At 43.1% G+C, this 17,896-nt stretch overlaps 1 protein-coding gene across 2 annotated transcripts in view; it reads right to left on the reverse strand.

Annotated features, from left to right (window-relative positions):
* Nucleotides 1–17,896, reverse strand: part of NRK (Nik related kinase) — a 104,708-nt gene that overhangs the window by 21,595 nt on the left and 65,217 nt on the right. For both annotated transcript variants that reach the window (XM_075107075.1, XM_075107074.1), the window contains 7 exons: nt 13,721–13,852; nt 12,819–12,886; nt 11,096–11,211; nt 8,113–8,210; nt 6,756–6,874; nt 2,918–3,011; nt 275–448 (listed from right to left, as the gene is read on the reverse strand). In XM_075107075.1, the coding sequence (XP_074963176.1) occupies nt 275–448; nt 2,918–3,011; nt 6,756–6,874; nt 8,113–8,210; nt 11,096–11,211; nt 12,819–12,886; nt 13,721–13,852 (801 nt within the window). The remainder of the gene's footprint in view (nt 1–274; nt 449–2,917; nt 3,012–6,755; nt 6,875–8,112; nt 8,211–11,095; nt 11,212–12,818; nt 12,887–13,720; nt 13,853–17,896) is intronic.

Here is a 17,896-nt window from a genome sequence, read left to right on the forward strand (position 1 = left end):
GACCTTCTAGCTTGTGTAAAAGGGGAGGGGAAAAAAGGAAGGAAAGAAAAGGGAGCAGAAAGAGAGATGGGGGCAAACAAGTGGAGCAATATAATCTTTTGGGGACCTCAAGATTTCTCTAGATAAAACTCTTAAAGAAAAGAAGGGATGTGGTGAAAAATCTCATCATAAAAAGAGGCAGGTAGATAAAAGTTAAAAGGCTCTCAATCTCAGGCTCCTAAGGGCTGGAGGAATATGATGGTACAATTCATTCAATCAGTAATTTATCTCTTACCTTATTCAGAGGTTTGTTCTGAGGTTCTTGGCTAGTCAGTGGCACTTTTGGCAGGTTCACAGAGGAGTCTGAGATTTGGCTTTGCTGGAGGAGATCTGGCAGGAGATAGTTCTGGTTGTTTATTCCCCAGAGGCCTTCTTGGGTGCTAGAAATTTGTTTCCCTAAAATCTGATCCTGTACGTGAGAACATACAGTTAAACTCCACATTTAGCGTTCTTCCAATGCACTATGCAACTCTTGTTAATTAGGACAATAAATAATGAGCATATGGGGAGGTGTACTCTGCATGATGCATCATGTAAAGACAATTGCTATGGAAATTTAAAATAAAAACTTAAATACAAAAAGTGTGTGGCAAACACCTGAGACCAACACTGGTTTCCACTCCTGAAGTGCTCCACAAATGTTCCTCATCAACAGTACCTCAACCACAGGTAAAGAAGCAACTTCATCCTCAGAGACATTTGAGACAGAATCAAATGACTTGTCCTGACATTACAGATCTGACCTCTACCTACCACAGTCAGAAGCAGGTACTTCTTGGTTCTGGACCTGCATTTATTTCAAAGCCCCTTACCATTCATTTCATTGCTACTTTCCATTTACTAAATTAGAAAACCTTATTCTAGAATGATGGCATTCAGTAGGATCCAGTATCAGCATTTCCAGTACAATGATGTTTGGTACTGCAGACCTCCTTACAGGATCCCACCAGCTTCACGAAATACTTGTAAACTATGTAAGGGGTGAGGCGTGACACCAGCTCTCTCCCCAACAGCACAAAACCCGGAGTCGGAGGTCGGTTTCTGGGATACATGGCTAGAAGCTTTGAGAGGAAGAAAAATGGGATGTCTAAAGCAAGTGGTGTCCCAGATGAGGAGGGCACTGCAGAATGGTCTACCTCTAGCCGTGATCGGTCAGTGTACCTGAACACCATCGACACAGGAACGTAGAGGGTGACAGGAGCAAAGTGCTATGCTAGAAAATGCCTCCTGAATTACACAGAAGCAAAAAGCACCACCAAACTCAAGCAGCTTCTGGTGTGTTGGATTCAAGGCAAGTCTGTACATTGTACTGACTTTGATAAACAACCTACTGAAATCAGATCAGCTTTTCTGAGCACTGGCCAAAATATGGAGAAAAAAAGAGTAGATAACTCTAAATAAAAGACATTTGCCTTTTAAAAGCCAAGTAACTGACTAGAAATCCAAAACAAACCAAAACACACACGTCAGTATTTGAGATCAGGGAATCAAGCCAGTATAGGGCTTTTTTGTTCAGTTTTGAATCAGACTCAGTTGAACTGAACCAAACCCCCTTTTGAATCATTTGGGTAGTTCGGTATACCCTAACCACTTCAAACCAGTTCATGCTGCTGGGCCAGGGAAAGGGACGTTGGAATAAGTTGTGGTGACTCATGATGGCTGTGGTTGGTGAAACAGAGGTGGGAAGAATGGATACAATTCTCCGGGAGAAGGAGGGAGAAGACTGGAAGGCATCAGAGAGATTTGTGAGGAGAGGTGGCAGTCGTCTGTCTGTTCTCCCTCCCGCACTGCCCTCCCCAAACCCACCAGAAAATATGACCTCCACTCTTTTCCATCCTCCTTCATCCTCAGTCTGAGCCTCAAAGACCCCATTCTTCTCCTTTTCCTCAAGCAGCCTAATTCCAACGCCAGGTTATCAAAGGGAAAGGGAAAGCACCGGGCTGGTTTTGCCACAGAAAAATACTGGGTTTGCCCCATTTATAATTCCCTGTCTGAAGCAGGGTCATTTCTCCTTGAGGGTGGTGGGAGGAAGGCAAAGAAGGACTCCCTCCCCAGTCAGGAAGGATGCCACTCTGGTCTGAAGCTTAGAAATCACACCAGAGGTAAGGAAAACTCCTTTTTCTTCCTAGCCCTGCCACAGCTCATGCTAGCAGCTCTGGGAAAAACACCAGTTTCACAGCAATTTATTTTCCCTATCTGTGAAATGAGAGTACACTCAGTAATATGTGAGAAGTGCTCTGATGCTGAGTGCAAGTCTTATTATTGCAATTTTTTTGTTGTTTTCAACCACAAAGAACATTGTTCTGCTTTGTCTGCCTTCGTCTTTTCTGCACTAATATTTATCACAGGGGAAAATCCACATGACTCGAAGTCTCTACTAGAAACTACAGCTGGGGAGGAACCACAACACGACATACGAGAAGACGTGTATTTTTGCTAAGCCAGTAGGGAAAGATGAAGTGGTTTTCCCCTCTTCTGGTAATATTTTAAATAGTAGGAGGTAGTTCTCTTTAAATTGGAATAAAAAAGGTCAAGATTTCTAAAAATAGCAACAATGCACACCAACAATAATCAACAGTATTGCTTTCTGCAACCTGCCCAGTGCCTTCAAGAAATATGTTGCCGTCAGAAACTACTATCAGGTCAGTAACAAGGACAAAGAAGCGCAATTTCATACCTAATTGTAAGCATTTTTATAGGAAGCACAAAACCTGAAACTACACAGTTTTTTTCAAGGCTTATAGCTATAATTTGCAATGATAGAGCAGGACTTCAGAGTGAAAATGCTGCCGAGAAGAAATGGATACAGCGTTTATCATGCACATTAACGATCTGACGCCCCCCGCTGTACCCACCCCCTTACAAACGGCCAAATTACCTTCTGTTCTGCGACAGTGCTTTGGGGTTTCAGTTCAATTCCATCTGGTACTCTTGTCCTTGAGAAATCTGCCACTCTGCTGCTTAGCAGTTGCCTGGTAACAAACTTCAATTAATGAACAGAACTACTTCAGGAGGAAAAAAAAAAACAAGAGCCCAAAAAGCAAACACCCCCACGTATACATGTTCAAAAGTGAGCATAATTAACATTCACTAGTTACACTTAAAGGTTCTTGTACAAAAGCAAGCTGATTAGTGTGTGGATGTGCCTGAATGGACTTGAGCCTAAAGACCACTCACGCGCGGCAGGAAGCTCGATGGAGAGCATCCCTTCATCTCCCTGCATTTCACCCATCATTTTTCAGACACTGCATAGCTCAGGCAAGCAAGAGCTGGTCCTTCAAACTGCCATTTCAGAAGCGCCTACTTCAAAACTTCTCCCGTCTTCCCTTGTACACTACACTCCAAGGTACAGTTGTGACCACCCTGCTCTCCAGAGAAAGAACATCAGGTGCACGTGCAAGGGAGAGCCCCTGCTCCCCTACATGCTGGTATCGGGGACCTCTCTGCCAGTGCCTGCTGGGACATTTGTGGAACAACATTTGTGGCTTGTTCCACTGGAATTTCATACTGTGAATCAGTCCCTGAAACATGGACATCCTCACCTTACGTACAAAGAAACAAAGAAAATGTTGCCCAGTGCACATAGAGACAAGAGAATGTAGGAGCTGCTGGACTGGCTGGAGCCAAAAGCCCACCTAGCCCAGTATCCTGTCTTCAACAGTGACCAAAAGCAGATACCTAAAGAAACAGTAAGAGCAAGGCAAGCATCTGCTGTGACACACCCCAGCGTGCTATTGCTTCCTACACAACCAGCGGTATCTTTGCATTTTAAACTTTTTCACCCAAGTGGAACTGCCTCACACTTCTGTCAGCAAGGCTCTGGCCCCAATTCTGTGCATTTCCACGCCACATTACTGATTTATTCCTGTAATTTATTTATATTCATTTATTTTTATTACTGTAAGCCTACTATGTTTCTGCCTCCTTTCCAGTAATTATAAAACCAACTGGATTCAGGATGCTGATGTGAAAAGCAACACCACAATGGCTGGGGCAGTGTAAAGGGTTGGTTTGATTTTTTTTTTTAAAACGTTGCCTACTGCAATAACAAATAAGGTTTGGTGAGAGAGCTACTGACTTAAGATGACTGTGAAGGAGCACAAGTTTTTGAGTTTTTTTTTTTGTTGTTGTTTATTTTTTGGTTTTGAGTCATGTGTGTCTGTCCCCCCCTTCTATGGGAGGGATAAATATTTGCATACTAAACTTAGAAGGAATGGCAAGATATGGAATAGGAACAATGGTGAGCGTGAGGACCTGTTCTTACCAGGAAAGCAAGTAGCAGCTGATCTTAAATGATGTCAACCTCCTGCTTATTAGGGGGAGAAAGTCATTCCTAGCCAAGCACACACCTGCATCCACCTTGTTCAAATTTTGGTAGGGAACAGCATACAAAGAGCAGGGAGAGGAAACTGAACTACACAAAATGAGTCCCAGGAAACTCAGTGTATTAGGGGGATTGTGAATGCTGCAGGCATTGGAGGAAGCACTCTCAGAAAAGCAGGAGAAATTAGCATCAATAGAATAGAAAGCCTATACAAGCAGGTAAGATGCTCGATCACATACGCTGACATCCCTAAAACAAAAACTCGATGTGCATGAGGAAGAATTCTGGCTCATCTCACTGAAAAGAAAAACAAGAGCAGAAGTTGTTTTACTGGTGAAAGACAGCTGCCCTTAGTACTGGCTTCCTCAGAAATGAGCCTTCTCAGGGTGGTTAACAGGGTTCGTCCAAGAGAACACGAAGCTCTTTCTCTTGCATATATGCATAACCCAGGTATAGTCCTATTGGGCACCTCCATGAAAGCTGGAGCGTGGACATCAAAAGCTGTTCCACAGCCCAGGCAAGAACAAGAAAACACAGACTGTTTTCAACAGCCAACAAAGACTTGGCCCAAGGTGTCTCAGCCAAAGCCCGCACAGAAATACTCCTACGGACTGCAAGGGGCTTCATGTCCTGCATTCACGTGCTTTAGGCAGCAAGAAAAAGCAAAACCTTCACTTTATCCAGAATATGCAAAGTTTCAATGCTGGCAGCTCCCTTCACTTTGATCACTGTCTTTTTTGCTATTTACTTGGTAGTAATCAGGAGGTATTTCCCAGAGTATCTATCTCTTAATATAAATGATGTTCAGTTGAGGTGAAGGGACTTTGTTAATAGACAAGATTATACTTTTGATTTTACAGGAGTTCTTGCAGTGGCTGTGTGCACAGGAAGGCAAACCTGACAGGGATCATCTTGCTCATTCCACTTCTCTAGGGGCCGGTGGATCTCACACACAGAGGAGATGCAAATAACACATGCAGATTTCCAAAGGCAGTGATACCACTCCTTCAAATGGTTACCACATGCAAATATCACAGCAATCTAACACTTACACAGCAAAGTAATTTCTACAGGGCAAATCTGTATTTTTATGTAGAGACTTTCTGAGCTCTAGGATGAATTCTATGACCTAGAGCGAATAAAACTTTTTACAGATCAGAATAAGGTCGTTTGGAAGAGAAGCAGTAAGAAAAGAAAGGCATTACAGTAAAAAGACAGGTGTTTCAGGTGCACTGAATAAGCTACAAGATTTTTAACATTCTCCCTCCTCATCCCTCAGTTAATCTGAAAATGAACTTCAGAAATGCAAATCAGGAGCATATGCAGATGCAAAAACTCTACCTTCTTCAGAGCAGCACAGGGAAAGGACTGGTACCAGGCCAACGAAATAGTTTGCCAACAGTGCTACAAATCTGTGCATCTCTTCCTGAAGATTGACAAAACTGCATGTGCAATTATGGCAGAAGAGCAAGAGCCCCATCCCAGAGAGCTCTGTAGCCCTGTCATGCACTTCAAAGTAAATCCTAGAACTTGAATTAAGCTGAAGTCTCTTTGCAAGCAAATTAGAAGTTTCATTCATCAATACCAAAAAAATAATTCTGTTTGCTGTTCTGAACAGCAGGGCTGGCCAACTGATCGCCTGGCTCTCTTTCACTTGGACTAGCATCCACACTCCATTATTTCTCAGCAGAATACACATTTTGCACGACAGGTAAAACACCACAAGATGTCAGTCCCAAAATCAACAAGAGAAACTGGAAAGCTAGAGAGAAACAGTTCAGGTCAGATCAGTTTGGTACAAGCCACAGCATCATCTGGCAACCACTGCAGTCATGCAAAACAATAATATTAAAAATAGGGCAAATTTTACAAAACCAAATCCTGCTTACACTATCCCCGATTTATAAACAGCCCTGGTGAAGGAATCAGCTTTTCAGTGGTAATTATTTCTGCCCGAATGATCAGACTATCTGAATACAAGGGTCGTGTTTGCCTTTTTTGCCACCATAACCTGTATTTTGCATGAACATGTACAGTTTTCTTTCCCTCTCCTTTTTATTTTCAAAAATCCCATTTAAACATAGATCAATGTGAAGTAATCTCTATAAAAGCACTACCTATTGATATTCAGTTAAAACGAGACATTTCCTCATTGTCCCAGGGCAGCAAGTCATCAAAGCTTATTACACTGCATACATCTGATGGAGCAAACATTCACCCCTGGGATTTCATTATAGTGCGATTAAATTGCTTAATTACAACCGACATAAATGACTAAGAGTACCTTCAGAGGGAAGCTAGCATTTATGCATGCCAACTTTTTCCAGATATTTAGAAGTGTGTAATACAAAGGAAGAAAATAATGATAATTTTTTTAAAAAATCAAGCCAACCTTGTGTGGTTCATATCATCTTCATCACTGCTGCTGACTTCATCGCTTGATGAGGAATAGTCTGCTGCTTTTAATAATGAGTTGGCGCTGTCCTTTCCCCTGGCAAAGGAGCCTGGACTCTGAGTAAAGAAAACTCAGTTGATTTTTTTTTTTTCTCTCATGGGCTAAACAGCATGTGCAGTATTTTACTGTCCCAGCAAATACAGTTATTGTCAATTCCACACCAAAAAAGTTTTATTAGGAAGTTGATGCTTTTGTTGGTCCATCACCAGTGGGTATTTCACACAGGAAAGTGACCTAAGCCAAAACACCTGATTTTCCTAAAAGTGAAAGGCGACTAACTTTAGTCAGTACATTATTTTGAATCTCAAACGTTTATGAGTCAATCTTCGCACTTTGCTGGAGCACAGAAGTACTTCCTTTTTCGCATAAGAGCAGCAGTGCTCTGCACCAGGGCGAAAGGATTACACCGGCTTGAGTTTCCTTCCAGCCCTGGAGTACCCTGAGGCTTGCGGGGCCGTGCCTGAGCTCAGGCTCTGCCTGTGCAGGCTGGGTACGAAGCACCTTCGGGCTGGAAAGGCAAGACCAACACAGCCATGGCTCACACCCACAGGGCAGTCGGACATCCCAGTCCTACGGGAACTTGTATACGGGCCTCCCACATTATTGGCCACGGCCTAAATGCAGAGTTTTCTTCGAACCTCTGGTCCCTGACAAGCCGCGGGGGGCTGGGGACTCCGGCAAACTGCGGATGTCCCCTGCTGCCCTGCTCTGCAACCCCTGGAGCCACCCAGGCCTGCCTGAGAAGTTTTAAAATGCCAAGCATCCCACATACGAGCTCCTGCACAGGGCACCGTGAGCTCCAGTTGCCTGACAGGCATCCCTCTCCTCCCCCCCCAAAACACCACTAAGGAAAAGAAATGCCTCAGTAAATAAGACACAGGAGCAGCAATCACCCTTTCCATCAGCAGCATGTCAGCAAACGGAGAGCCAGGACAGTCTTGAGTGTGTCACAGCCTGGTAGCGCGTATTCTGGACTTCTGGGTTGCATGACAAGTGATCGATGACTTCTTGAAATATTAAAGACATACCCTTCCTTTCTAAAGATTTATCATCAGGCAGGTTCAGGAAAACTGAACTCTCTGCTGACAACCTGAGCTGGACACAAGTCAGACCTGGGCCGAAAGCTGATGAGATACATTAATGCGGCAGTAAGCTTGAGCCAGCCCCACACGGCCTCTCAGATGGACTCATTAGCTAGCAAACTCAAGCACCAACAGTGGAGCTGTCTGCATAGACATGCCTTAGTGAAAAGTATGAACAAATAAAAAATATAAGCAGATTTAAAAGAACCTACTGCAATCTGAAAAAGTTTCCCATCTAGGCCAGACTTCTTATGCAGCTGCAAGTGGTTCTGGGACAAAGGGTTCTCTGCCTTGGCCGGTCCTGGATTCCCTGAAAACAAAAAGAAAATTTTCCTTTTTAAATGCACGGGCAGCAGAGTGAGAGAAGGGACCAGTAAAGTCAAGCACATTTAGTTACCACTCAAAGCAGACACCAGCCTCTGCTGACAAACTTCTTTTTTCTCTTTGTTGCAAAGGGAAATCTTTTCGCTCATTTCCCAGTGGTTCTGGATGCCACAATATTAGGTATATAAATAGATACTGGTGCAGTTTAATGCTGCAAGAGTGAGACAAGCAGACCAAAACCTTGGCAGCACACTCCCACTACACACCAGCAACAGATCCATGGACTGGAAGGCAGCTTGCAAGGGAAAAGGATGAGGGCATGCTAATCCTTTCCTCTGATCCTCATCTTGAGGAGAGACAGCTCATCATATCAGCAACTGCTGGATATATTCCAGCACTGAAGGTACCCCCCAACTATAATCCTGTGACTGCAGACAGAGGTCAGGGAGAGGGAACAAGAGCCTAGGCCCCTGATGCACATTTTCACAAGCAAAAGTCACGGTCCCAAAATGTGGCCTTCATAAAACTGTTGCACAAAAACAGTCTGAAGGATCTGATTCTCTAAACCCAACTGGGCTGGGGGCAAACAGCTGCACTAAACTTCACTCATGAGCAGGGGGTCAAGCTAAAAGCAGAAGAGGATTCACCACTTCCCACGGCAGCACAAGGAGAACCATCTTCCAGTTCCTACTTCCCTTGGGGCACATGGAGCATCACTTCTCAGCTCCCACTTCCACTCCACACTGTGGGGAAGTAGGTAATAACAGACCACATTTTTGCGGAGAGAACTGGCCTCTGCCGCGGGCCAACTCAGTGGCGGGTGGCACCTCATGACACTCAGCCCAAGGTCAGCAAGGAAGCTGTGGCACTCTGCTTCCCTCCCAGGCGGCTTGGAGACCTACACTTGCCACCACGCTTGCACGGCTATTGAATACCCAAGCAAACAGGACTGGAGGAGCTGGAGTCCGTGTCCATGTGCTGATACCTTGTTAGGAGGGATGCTTGCAAGTAAATAAGTGAATCTTCCCTTTCAATGCCCCCACTGCCCACAAAGCTACCTGGGAAAAGCAAAAGCAGCCTTGGAGAGATGCTGTCTTCTGTACATAATTCCTGATGCAAGTGAAGGGAGGGAAAGCAGATGTGCCCTCACCCCACCACTGGGACACAGTAGCCAGCTCAATGTCTATCTCGTTCAGCAATTTCTCCCATTATTATCCCACTGCTACCAACAGGACCCCTTGCAAGTTAAGTGAGGGGAATTCAAGCTCACACAAATCAGGATTTCTATTTGGTAATTTAGATAGCTTTATCACAACGGCTTCATATATTCATGCATTTTGCAAAGCTTTTAAGATTCAAAATTCCTTATTGGTCAATGAGTACCAAAGCAACTCAGCAGAAGTATTAGCTTCAAAGTATTTATAGCCCTTTCCTGCCCAATTCATTATCCCTGTGGGTTTGAGAAAGCAACAAACTCTTTCTGGAACACCATATGCCAGGACTAGCTGTAATTTAATGACACTTAAGAACCCAAGGAGACAGTTTAAACCACAAGGGTGGTTTTCTATTCTTTCCATTGCTGGTGAGGTTTTCATTTCCCCATGCCAAAATAGCACAGGAGTTACACATCACGCAGACCTTGCAAAGTTGAGCTGGGCTGTTGCACATTGTTCATCTCTATGCTGTTATTCAAACATAAAATGACATAAGAGCAAAAAGAAACAAAACCCAAGCAGTTTAAAGCGTGCTTTGGATTTCTCTTGAAGCAAAGCTTCCTATTGTGTGCAGTTAGTGAAAGCAAAACTGGCTTGATTGTGTAAGTGTAATAAATAAGCAATTTGTTCTTAATTTATCAAGGGCTTGCAAATTAACAACGTGAGCCTCAGTTTAAAAATAAATGACCTCAACAGCTCATTGGTGTGGTTTCAGAACAATTTTAGCATCCACCCTGCTTTGCATTGGGTGTGATTCCCCACGTCCCCATCTTTAGCAGCTAACCTGGATGCAAAGCATTGTAACACACCACTGCTTTGAAAGAAGCTACACAAGAAATTGCCCTACAGTTGACCCGCAGAAATTGCCCTTAGGAATAATAGAGGAATAAAGCTGTCCACTTCTGTTCCATGTCCCCATCTGCCAGAATCTCAGGTCATGCCTCCTCAGGAACCAGAGTCTGCACTGCAAAAAAACCTGCACAACCATGAGCAAGCCCGCTGCGTTCCTACACCGCTACCAGCGAAACCAAGATAGCTTACAAAGTTGCACTTTGCTTAAAGTGGATGAGGCTATCTCTACCTTTTAACTTCTTTTGCCTTTTTTTTTTTTCAGTTCCACTACCTTTCTGCAAATAAAAGAATATTGGAGGAATGTTTCATAAGGGGCTGCACAGTCTTACGCTTCCTTCAGCCAGTACATTATTAGAGTGCAGAAATATTAGTGTACAGCAACTGCTCATCTGTATCGTCTTATCACTAGGCAATGCAAAAAAGCAGCATACGGTTATGCAAAAAAATGCCAATGGGTGCACATTAGTATTGAATTACATCTGCACGTCTGTAATGGCTCTGCTGAGTTTCAATGGTGTCAGTAAGTGTAACAGAAGTTATTTTTTTCAATTCTTAATTGAAGCAATTCAAATTTTCTATACAGATATATGTTCACGTCACTTTTTCACTCAAAAGAGGAAGTGTTTATATTTTAGGAGCATGGAACCATAAAATCCAGAGGGCTTTCAAAAGCCTATCATTAGAAGACATCACTGAACAAAACCCATCCCATTTGCAATGCAGCACTTGACACACTGCAGAAGCTCGTTTCATGTGACAGGAATTTTGCACATTTTGACTGATGAATCTTTGACTTAGGAATCACCTGAGGTGGACTGGCTGCTCTGATGAGATCCCATCTCCCACTGCTTGCTGCCAGGAGCGCTGCTGCTGCTGTTTAACTTCAGAGCATGTCCCCCAGGGGATGACTGATGAGTGTTACTAAATAGAAAGACAAAAAGCAGACCAGACTATCTTGTATACAGGAACACAGACTGGAACAGACCTCCTAGGCCACTGAATTGAGTTCCTTGCTGTTACTGCATGATGTAATACTGATAAACACAAACTTCATATTCATTGCTGCTCCAAGCAGGGCCACCTAGTAGTGACAGAAGAACATGGAGGGGACAGCTTCCTCTGGGCAGTCATTCTGGGAGACTACGGAGATTCCCTGATATTACAAAATATCCTACTATATGTACTTCTCCCTTGGCCTCTTCAGATCTGTGTCACTCCTGATTCCAAAATCTCATGGCTTTTACAAATAATGAAACCTGCTCCAGTACCCTCCCAGGAGATATATCATCACCCACTTATCAACGGAGAAAGGAACACAGTTCCTTTGGACAGTGAAACAAACTTGTGAAGTAAAACAGCAGCTCACCCAGAAAACCAGGCACAGGGGCCACTCACTTGTAACACTGTGGTTTACTTACCTGTTTCTTTTCCACTTTGCCTCCTATAATTCCTCAGTAGAGAGCAGTTAGGGCTTGACTTCACTCAAAAGTTATTTCAGATGATGTTTCTGACTCTGGCTCATCAGAAGTGCTGCACATTATTTTGTTATGTCAGCTAAATCTACTTCCCTTCCAAATCTCTCCAACTCTCATTTCCCACAGCATTATGGTCCCTGATTAGTCATCCTGTGGGGGATACCCTTTATCGCTGAGCTCTCTGCATCCTTGGTCTTTTCTCCTGGGATATGAAAAAAGTACACTAGCCTTAAGGGCAGACTGCCAAAACAGTCAAGATACACCTACAGACAGCGTATTTGCCTGTTCAAGCTACTACCAGGCAAAACAAAGCTACAGGCACAAGCTTCACAAGCTACAACTATAAGTGCCTATACAGGGAGTTAGGGCCAGACCCTCGCTCGCCAAAGTATCCGGGCATCTAACTCCCCTTGGAAACCAATGGAGCCGGTGCTGACGTAGAGCATCTGCAAGAGCATCCAGGCAGCCCTGACCAGCACCACTCCCACCTGCCATCATCCGTGCCAATAGGCTTGGATCTCAAGGAACCTGCACCTCCAGCAGCCACCCACTCCAATGTGGCGGGGAAGTAAAGCGTCACCAAATCACAAGAAGTTAAATGACTTCACAACATGCTGCCCGTTAACTGGGAAATGGACACACAGCTTGCATGCAACCCACTCGGGCATGCCACACGGGCTGAACCACATGAAACAACTCATTGCAGATGGAACAGCGCTTATGTATTAAAAATACTGCTTTCCACCAGAAGACAGAACTAGCTTGCGTGAAAAGGAGGAGGCTTGTTTCTCTTTAAATCGCTTATGTCAATCATTAAAAGGAAGCTGGCTCAGACACTTCCTTCACATTTAAGATCAGGAAGTTTGGTTAGTTATTTTTGTGGACAAACTGACTCAAAAGACAAAATAATTGTAACTGCTATTAAATGAGATATGAACCCATGTCAGTGTTGGTGTTACTGAGGTTATGGCTTTGTTTTTAATAAATTGGCTTTAGTTTTCCTAGTGACAATAAATCAGCATTAGTATAAACATAAAACACTTAAAACCTTACCTTGAAAGGCACCTCTGATGGCCAGGCTGATCCCTGCTGTAAAATTTAGAGGTTGTCCTTTCTGGAACCTTAAGGATTTAATCAAATGTTTTAAGGTTGCTACTGGTATTTTAGACTCAGTTAATAAACCTAATGCTTACCCTGTATCAATGCAAAAGATAAGACTAGCCAACATAAATGAATAACACTTCAGTGGGACCTGTGGAGAGGCCTTCCATGATATCAGTACTGGAAGCTGCAAGTCAGCAGCACGTGCTTCCAATTTGCTCCAAGCCTGTGCAATCTACCAGGGTGCAGACTGCAAGTGGTTTGCACCTTTCCCTAGAGTCAGCATTATTTTTGGTCAATATTTAAAGCAGACAGGGAAAAGCATCTGCAGTCACTTAATGCAGCTTTCCCTAGGTGGTGGATTACCTTATGTTGCTACCAAAGGGCTGGGGGAAGAGACACCCCGCCACCACCACCTGCAAAGTAATAAAACAAATACATACACGCGCGTGCACATACATACACATCCCCACACAAATATTCTTGTACTTGTTCTGAGAAATTCTCTAAAAGAGAAATACATCATCACCTGAAGTACACAAACTAATGAGCTTTTCTGCAACGAGCCAGATTTTTCACAGAAAGGGCAGCTACAAATTGTTGGTCTAATAAAAGCAGTGTATCGGCATTCACTGATCCCGCAGATATTACATACATATGCACAAACTCAGAGCACTAACCTGCTTATAAATTCGTACCTTCTTTCTGGATTACTGAGACCCAGTTAATGTACAAGCAATGAGATTTTCCACTGGGTTTCATGAAGCCCGGAGGATGGGTACTACACAGTGCAGGGGAACTGAGTGGAGTGTTATTAACCACCAACAGTGCCAAACACCCTGAGTTTCACGTACCTTTGGGGCTGGTTCTTCGTTTGGACTCATGCTCCAGAATACATCATCCTGCACAGGACTGAGTGGTGCCGTCACCATATCTGACAGTGAACTGCTGTGGTACACATCCTTACTAGCCCGGAAATTTTCACACTTGAAACAAATGAAATACATGTTGAATTGTACTTCCCTGCCTCTATAACAGGTCCCAACCTCAACAGATATCAATGGTTCTGTTTGGGAGATCAAATTTTTAGTAAACGTACAAGCAGGATTGTATTTGGATACAGCCCTACTCATCTTATTCCCTGTGAAGTTATTCCCTTCCAGCATATTAGCACATTAGGCACAAATATTGCAAGGTGAAAGGTACAATAAACAGAAATAGTAAATACATCTATGTTGTACATATATCTCCCCTTCTTAAATCTAGGGAGAAGCTAACAGGTCATTGGTGATGCACAGCAAGCTAGTTAACTGGATGATGCAGGAATTACTGTTGAGTAAGTATATTTCATTCAAACCTGAGCAACACTTCCATTTCAGAATTTAGGTAGTATGATCCCTGGGGGAACCCACCTCCCCTAAGTTAGACATTGACTTCCAAACTAGTCTTTGCAAGCCCACCACCAACCTAGAGTCAATGGAGACAAACCACCAGCTGGAAGCACTTTCAACTCTCCAGTGATTATGAGGGTGCCCTGGCCCTCCTCTGTAACAGAATTTCAATTACTTGAAAGAAGAAAAAAAAAATCAAACTTGAGGATGCAGTAAGAAAGAAATAAGAAACTATACTCAGACTACACCTCATGGGTAGTCACGTCCAGGTGCTCCCATTGCAAATTAGGGTATCAAATTAGAACATTAGGATAGCAAATGCCCTAATCATGGCCATGGGCAGAGGGAGGGGAAGAAATCAAATCACTTCCTTACAAAGTCTTCATTCCAAGAGAACAACAAACAAGCAGTGTAAAACTCAAGTTATGATACTCAAAATTTGGTCCTCTGATTCTTTCTGTATTTAAAGGAAGAAAGAAAAAAAAATTCTAAAAGAAGGTAAGGTTCCTTAATTTCTACATGCTAATGATCTATTACACCAGCATCTTCCAAAGGGGAAGAAAGGCAGAGATGTAAAAATATCAACCGAAGGCACTGATCCTCCCTGAAATGTGAGATCCTCTTGGACACGAGACTGGGACAGAACACACAGAAACAGTGTGTGAGTGGGGCCCATCTTGAGGGATTGCTATGCTTGAACCAATCTGATGTTACAGAAATAGAAAAAAAATATTAGAGAAATGCCTGAAGCTATATCACTTTCTGCTTTATCTTGTCAGACCTCCCATGCAAAGCAACACCGGGGCTCTCCAGATACACCCGCAGCTGGCAGGAACACCACAGGCCGGTGTCCTTCCCGCATCGGGAGGGAGCCCGTGCCCTGGCACACTAACACACCTCTTCCTCAAACGCACAGCAAGGCCAACATCCCCACCACTTGCAGGCCTAAGAAAGAGGCCGGCAATTTTTGCCTGTGTCAAAGTTCAAACTGTTGTGTCCTGAGTTACTGCAACTCAGATCAGAGGCAGCTGCAGCTCAGTTTCCCCAAAGAATGACTCAGATGAATATTTTATTGATTTTTCAGCCCAAGTGTATAAAATTCTCCAGTTCTCCAGTCTTAAAAAGTAAAACACAGTTACTGAGAACTGCACACAGCTTTTCAATAATATGGTATGATCGTAAACTCCCTATAATTCTACAAGACTAATTATTCCATGGGAACAACGTTCAAAAATCACTTAAATATTGACGTGTAGTAAATCTAAAGATAGTTAAAAATGCCAATCATCCATTCAAACAACTCACCACAACCTCCCTGACCAGCATGGCAAAGTCAACTGTTGAAAAACAGTCCTGAGAAGTTCACCTAGTTAAATATTCAGGTGCTTTTTCTGTCTTTTTGGGACAATATGCTCTGTTGATTCCCTTTAGAGAAAAATAGCTTTTTCAGCAGTTACAACAACTCATAATCCATGTCCTTTCATTTTGTCAAAATTATTTTTTTGTCTAACATGATTGTCACTAATAGTAGTTTTTAGTTAACCAGAATTATTTCAACAGCAAAGTGTTCCCCTGGAATGATTCAGCGTGGGTACAGGAATAGGTTTTATAGCAAGTGTATTATTATCAGAATATAGGAAGATTTTTTTTTCCTTGCAACTTTTTCAACAAGATACTTACATTTCTTCCTAAATTCCAGCTTTTGAGTCCTGCAGACTATCAGCAAATTATTTGTGCTTAAGAGCACGGGTGAGCTATGCTGAGTCATGACATAAGTGACTGGATGAATCCAAACTCTGCAGACGGTACCTACACACTTTCCTTAGGAAGAGAGAGACCAGTACACCGGTTCCTTGTAAAGCCAAGAAGTGACGCCTGCTTTTGGGATGATTTCCATAGGACCTACAAGACCTTGCAATTCCACAGCAAGCCAAAAATGTCTCACATAATCCCCCAAGTCATAGTTTGATATTTCCCTTAAGTTTTAGAGACAAAATAATTTGTATTGGGGCCAAATTTAAAAAAAACCAACCACCTAACAATGATTTTAAACTACTCAGACTTGAGTCTTAAATTGTTTTAATTTAAAGAATATTTGAAAGAACAGCAGCTCCTCTCATGCATGGAAAGCACTGGTAGACCAAGTGTTACCTACTCCTTGTCTTCAAACCAGAAAGGCACACCTAACAGAGCTCAGGAAAAGAACTCTCTGCTTCCTGAAATTATAACATAAGGTGATAGGGTACAAAAGACTGATTACTAGAGTTAGTTTAAGAAGATTTAGGAGCAAGAATTTTTAAAAAGTCAGGCCGCACTGCTTTTCGGAGGAAGCCTAAGTTACGAATTTGAACTGAATCTGCATACAGGGGGTAGATAAGCGCAACTGTCGTTACAAAACGGCATAAGTAGAAGGATTTTCTTAAACTTCTGAGCAGATCTGCTCCGGGATACTGGGTCAATCCATGACCTAATGCACAGCTAGTTCTTCTAATATTATTAGCTTTCTTGTTCTGTTTCAGCCACATTCCTCCAGACAATAGAGGAGATCTAGCTAGCAAATCCTACAGGAAAAGCACAGAGCCAATTAAAAAACACAAGTTCATTTCAGATGTGAGCTAAATTCCTCTGCTAGTCAGGCAGCAGGAGACGCTGGGCAGAGAAACAGACTCAGTGGCTTCGTTCAAGAAGTCTCTGTGAAATTCTGCGGGGGTCCCAGAATGGCTCATCCCACATCATCACAACCAGAGCGCTAGGTGTGCTGTGGCACTGCAGCAGACAAACCAGGAACAAAACAGGTGGAAATGGTACACTCTGATCTGGTAATATCTCACGCTTCCCTTTCCAGACAGATAGGACACAAGACACTGAGAAATCATGCTCCCTGCACCTCAGGGGCTGTGTTAAGATTTCTAGAGAAATAATTTTGAGAGAGATTTGGGCAACCAGGATGTGCCAAAAAATCTCACAGAATATGACAGTTTAAAATAAGAAGTCATTTTTGTCTGAGCAGAGCAGTGATGACAGATGATCCCTCTCTGACAAACCTGGCTGGAAGTTCTTCAGCATAGACATCTGTGATGAATTCAGCTTGCATTTTAATTCCTCAGTTCACTTTTATTTTAAATCAACAAGGCACCCACGTATCAAACTTCACAAGTATATTGCTGTGAGTCTTTTAATCTCCAGGTGTCTAACTGGCCCATCACTCATGTTGCCTTAACGCTTCATACAGTTAATGCAGGCAGCTTATCCAAACATGCCGCTATTAGCATCAACAGCTGCTGCCAACCAGCAAAAGGAAACACAACCCTTCAGAGGATTTATAAATTACCCACTGAAGTTCATCTGGTCTCCATGCTAACACAGCAGGTAAAGAGTGCAGATTGGCTTCTCCCTGTCCACATAGCCTCTAATCACCTGAAGCAGTGACTGGCGAGTGGGGAACAGGGCAGCTACCAGCAGAGAGTGAAATCACACGGTAACAACTGTGTATCACTTACTGCTATTATGCTTAAGTAACACCATCGCTTTAAACAGCATAAAATTTTTATAGTGTAGTTTCCATCATGGAATGTGAAAGAGGTTGGTAAATACCGCTTCAGTCCTCACCACTCCCCTCAGCAGCTGGGAGAGGTACTA

The sequence above is a fragment of the Phalacrocorax aristotelis genome, chromosome 11, assembly GCF_949628215.1.
Source record: "Phalacrocorax aristotelis chromosome 11, bGulAri2.1, whole genome shotgun sequence".
NCBI lineage: Eukaryota > Metazoa > Chordata > Aves > Suliformes > Phalacrocoracidae > Phalacrocorax > Phalacrocorax aristotelis.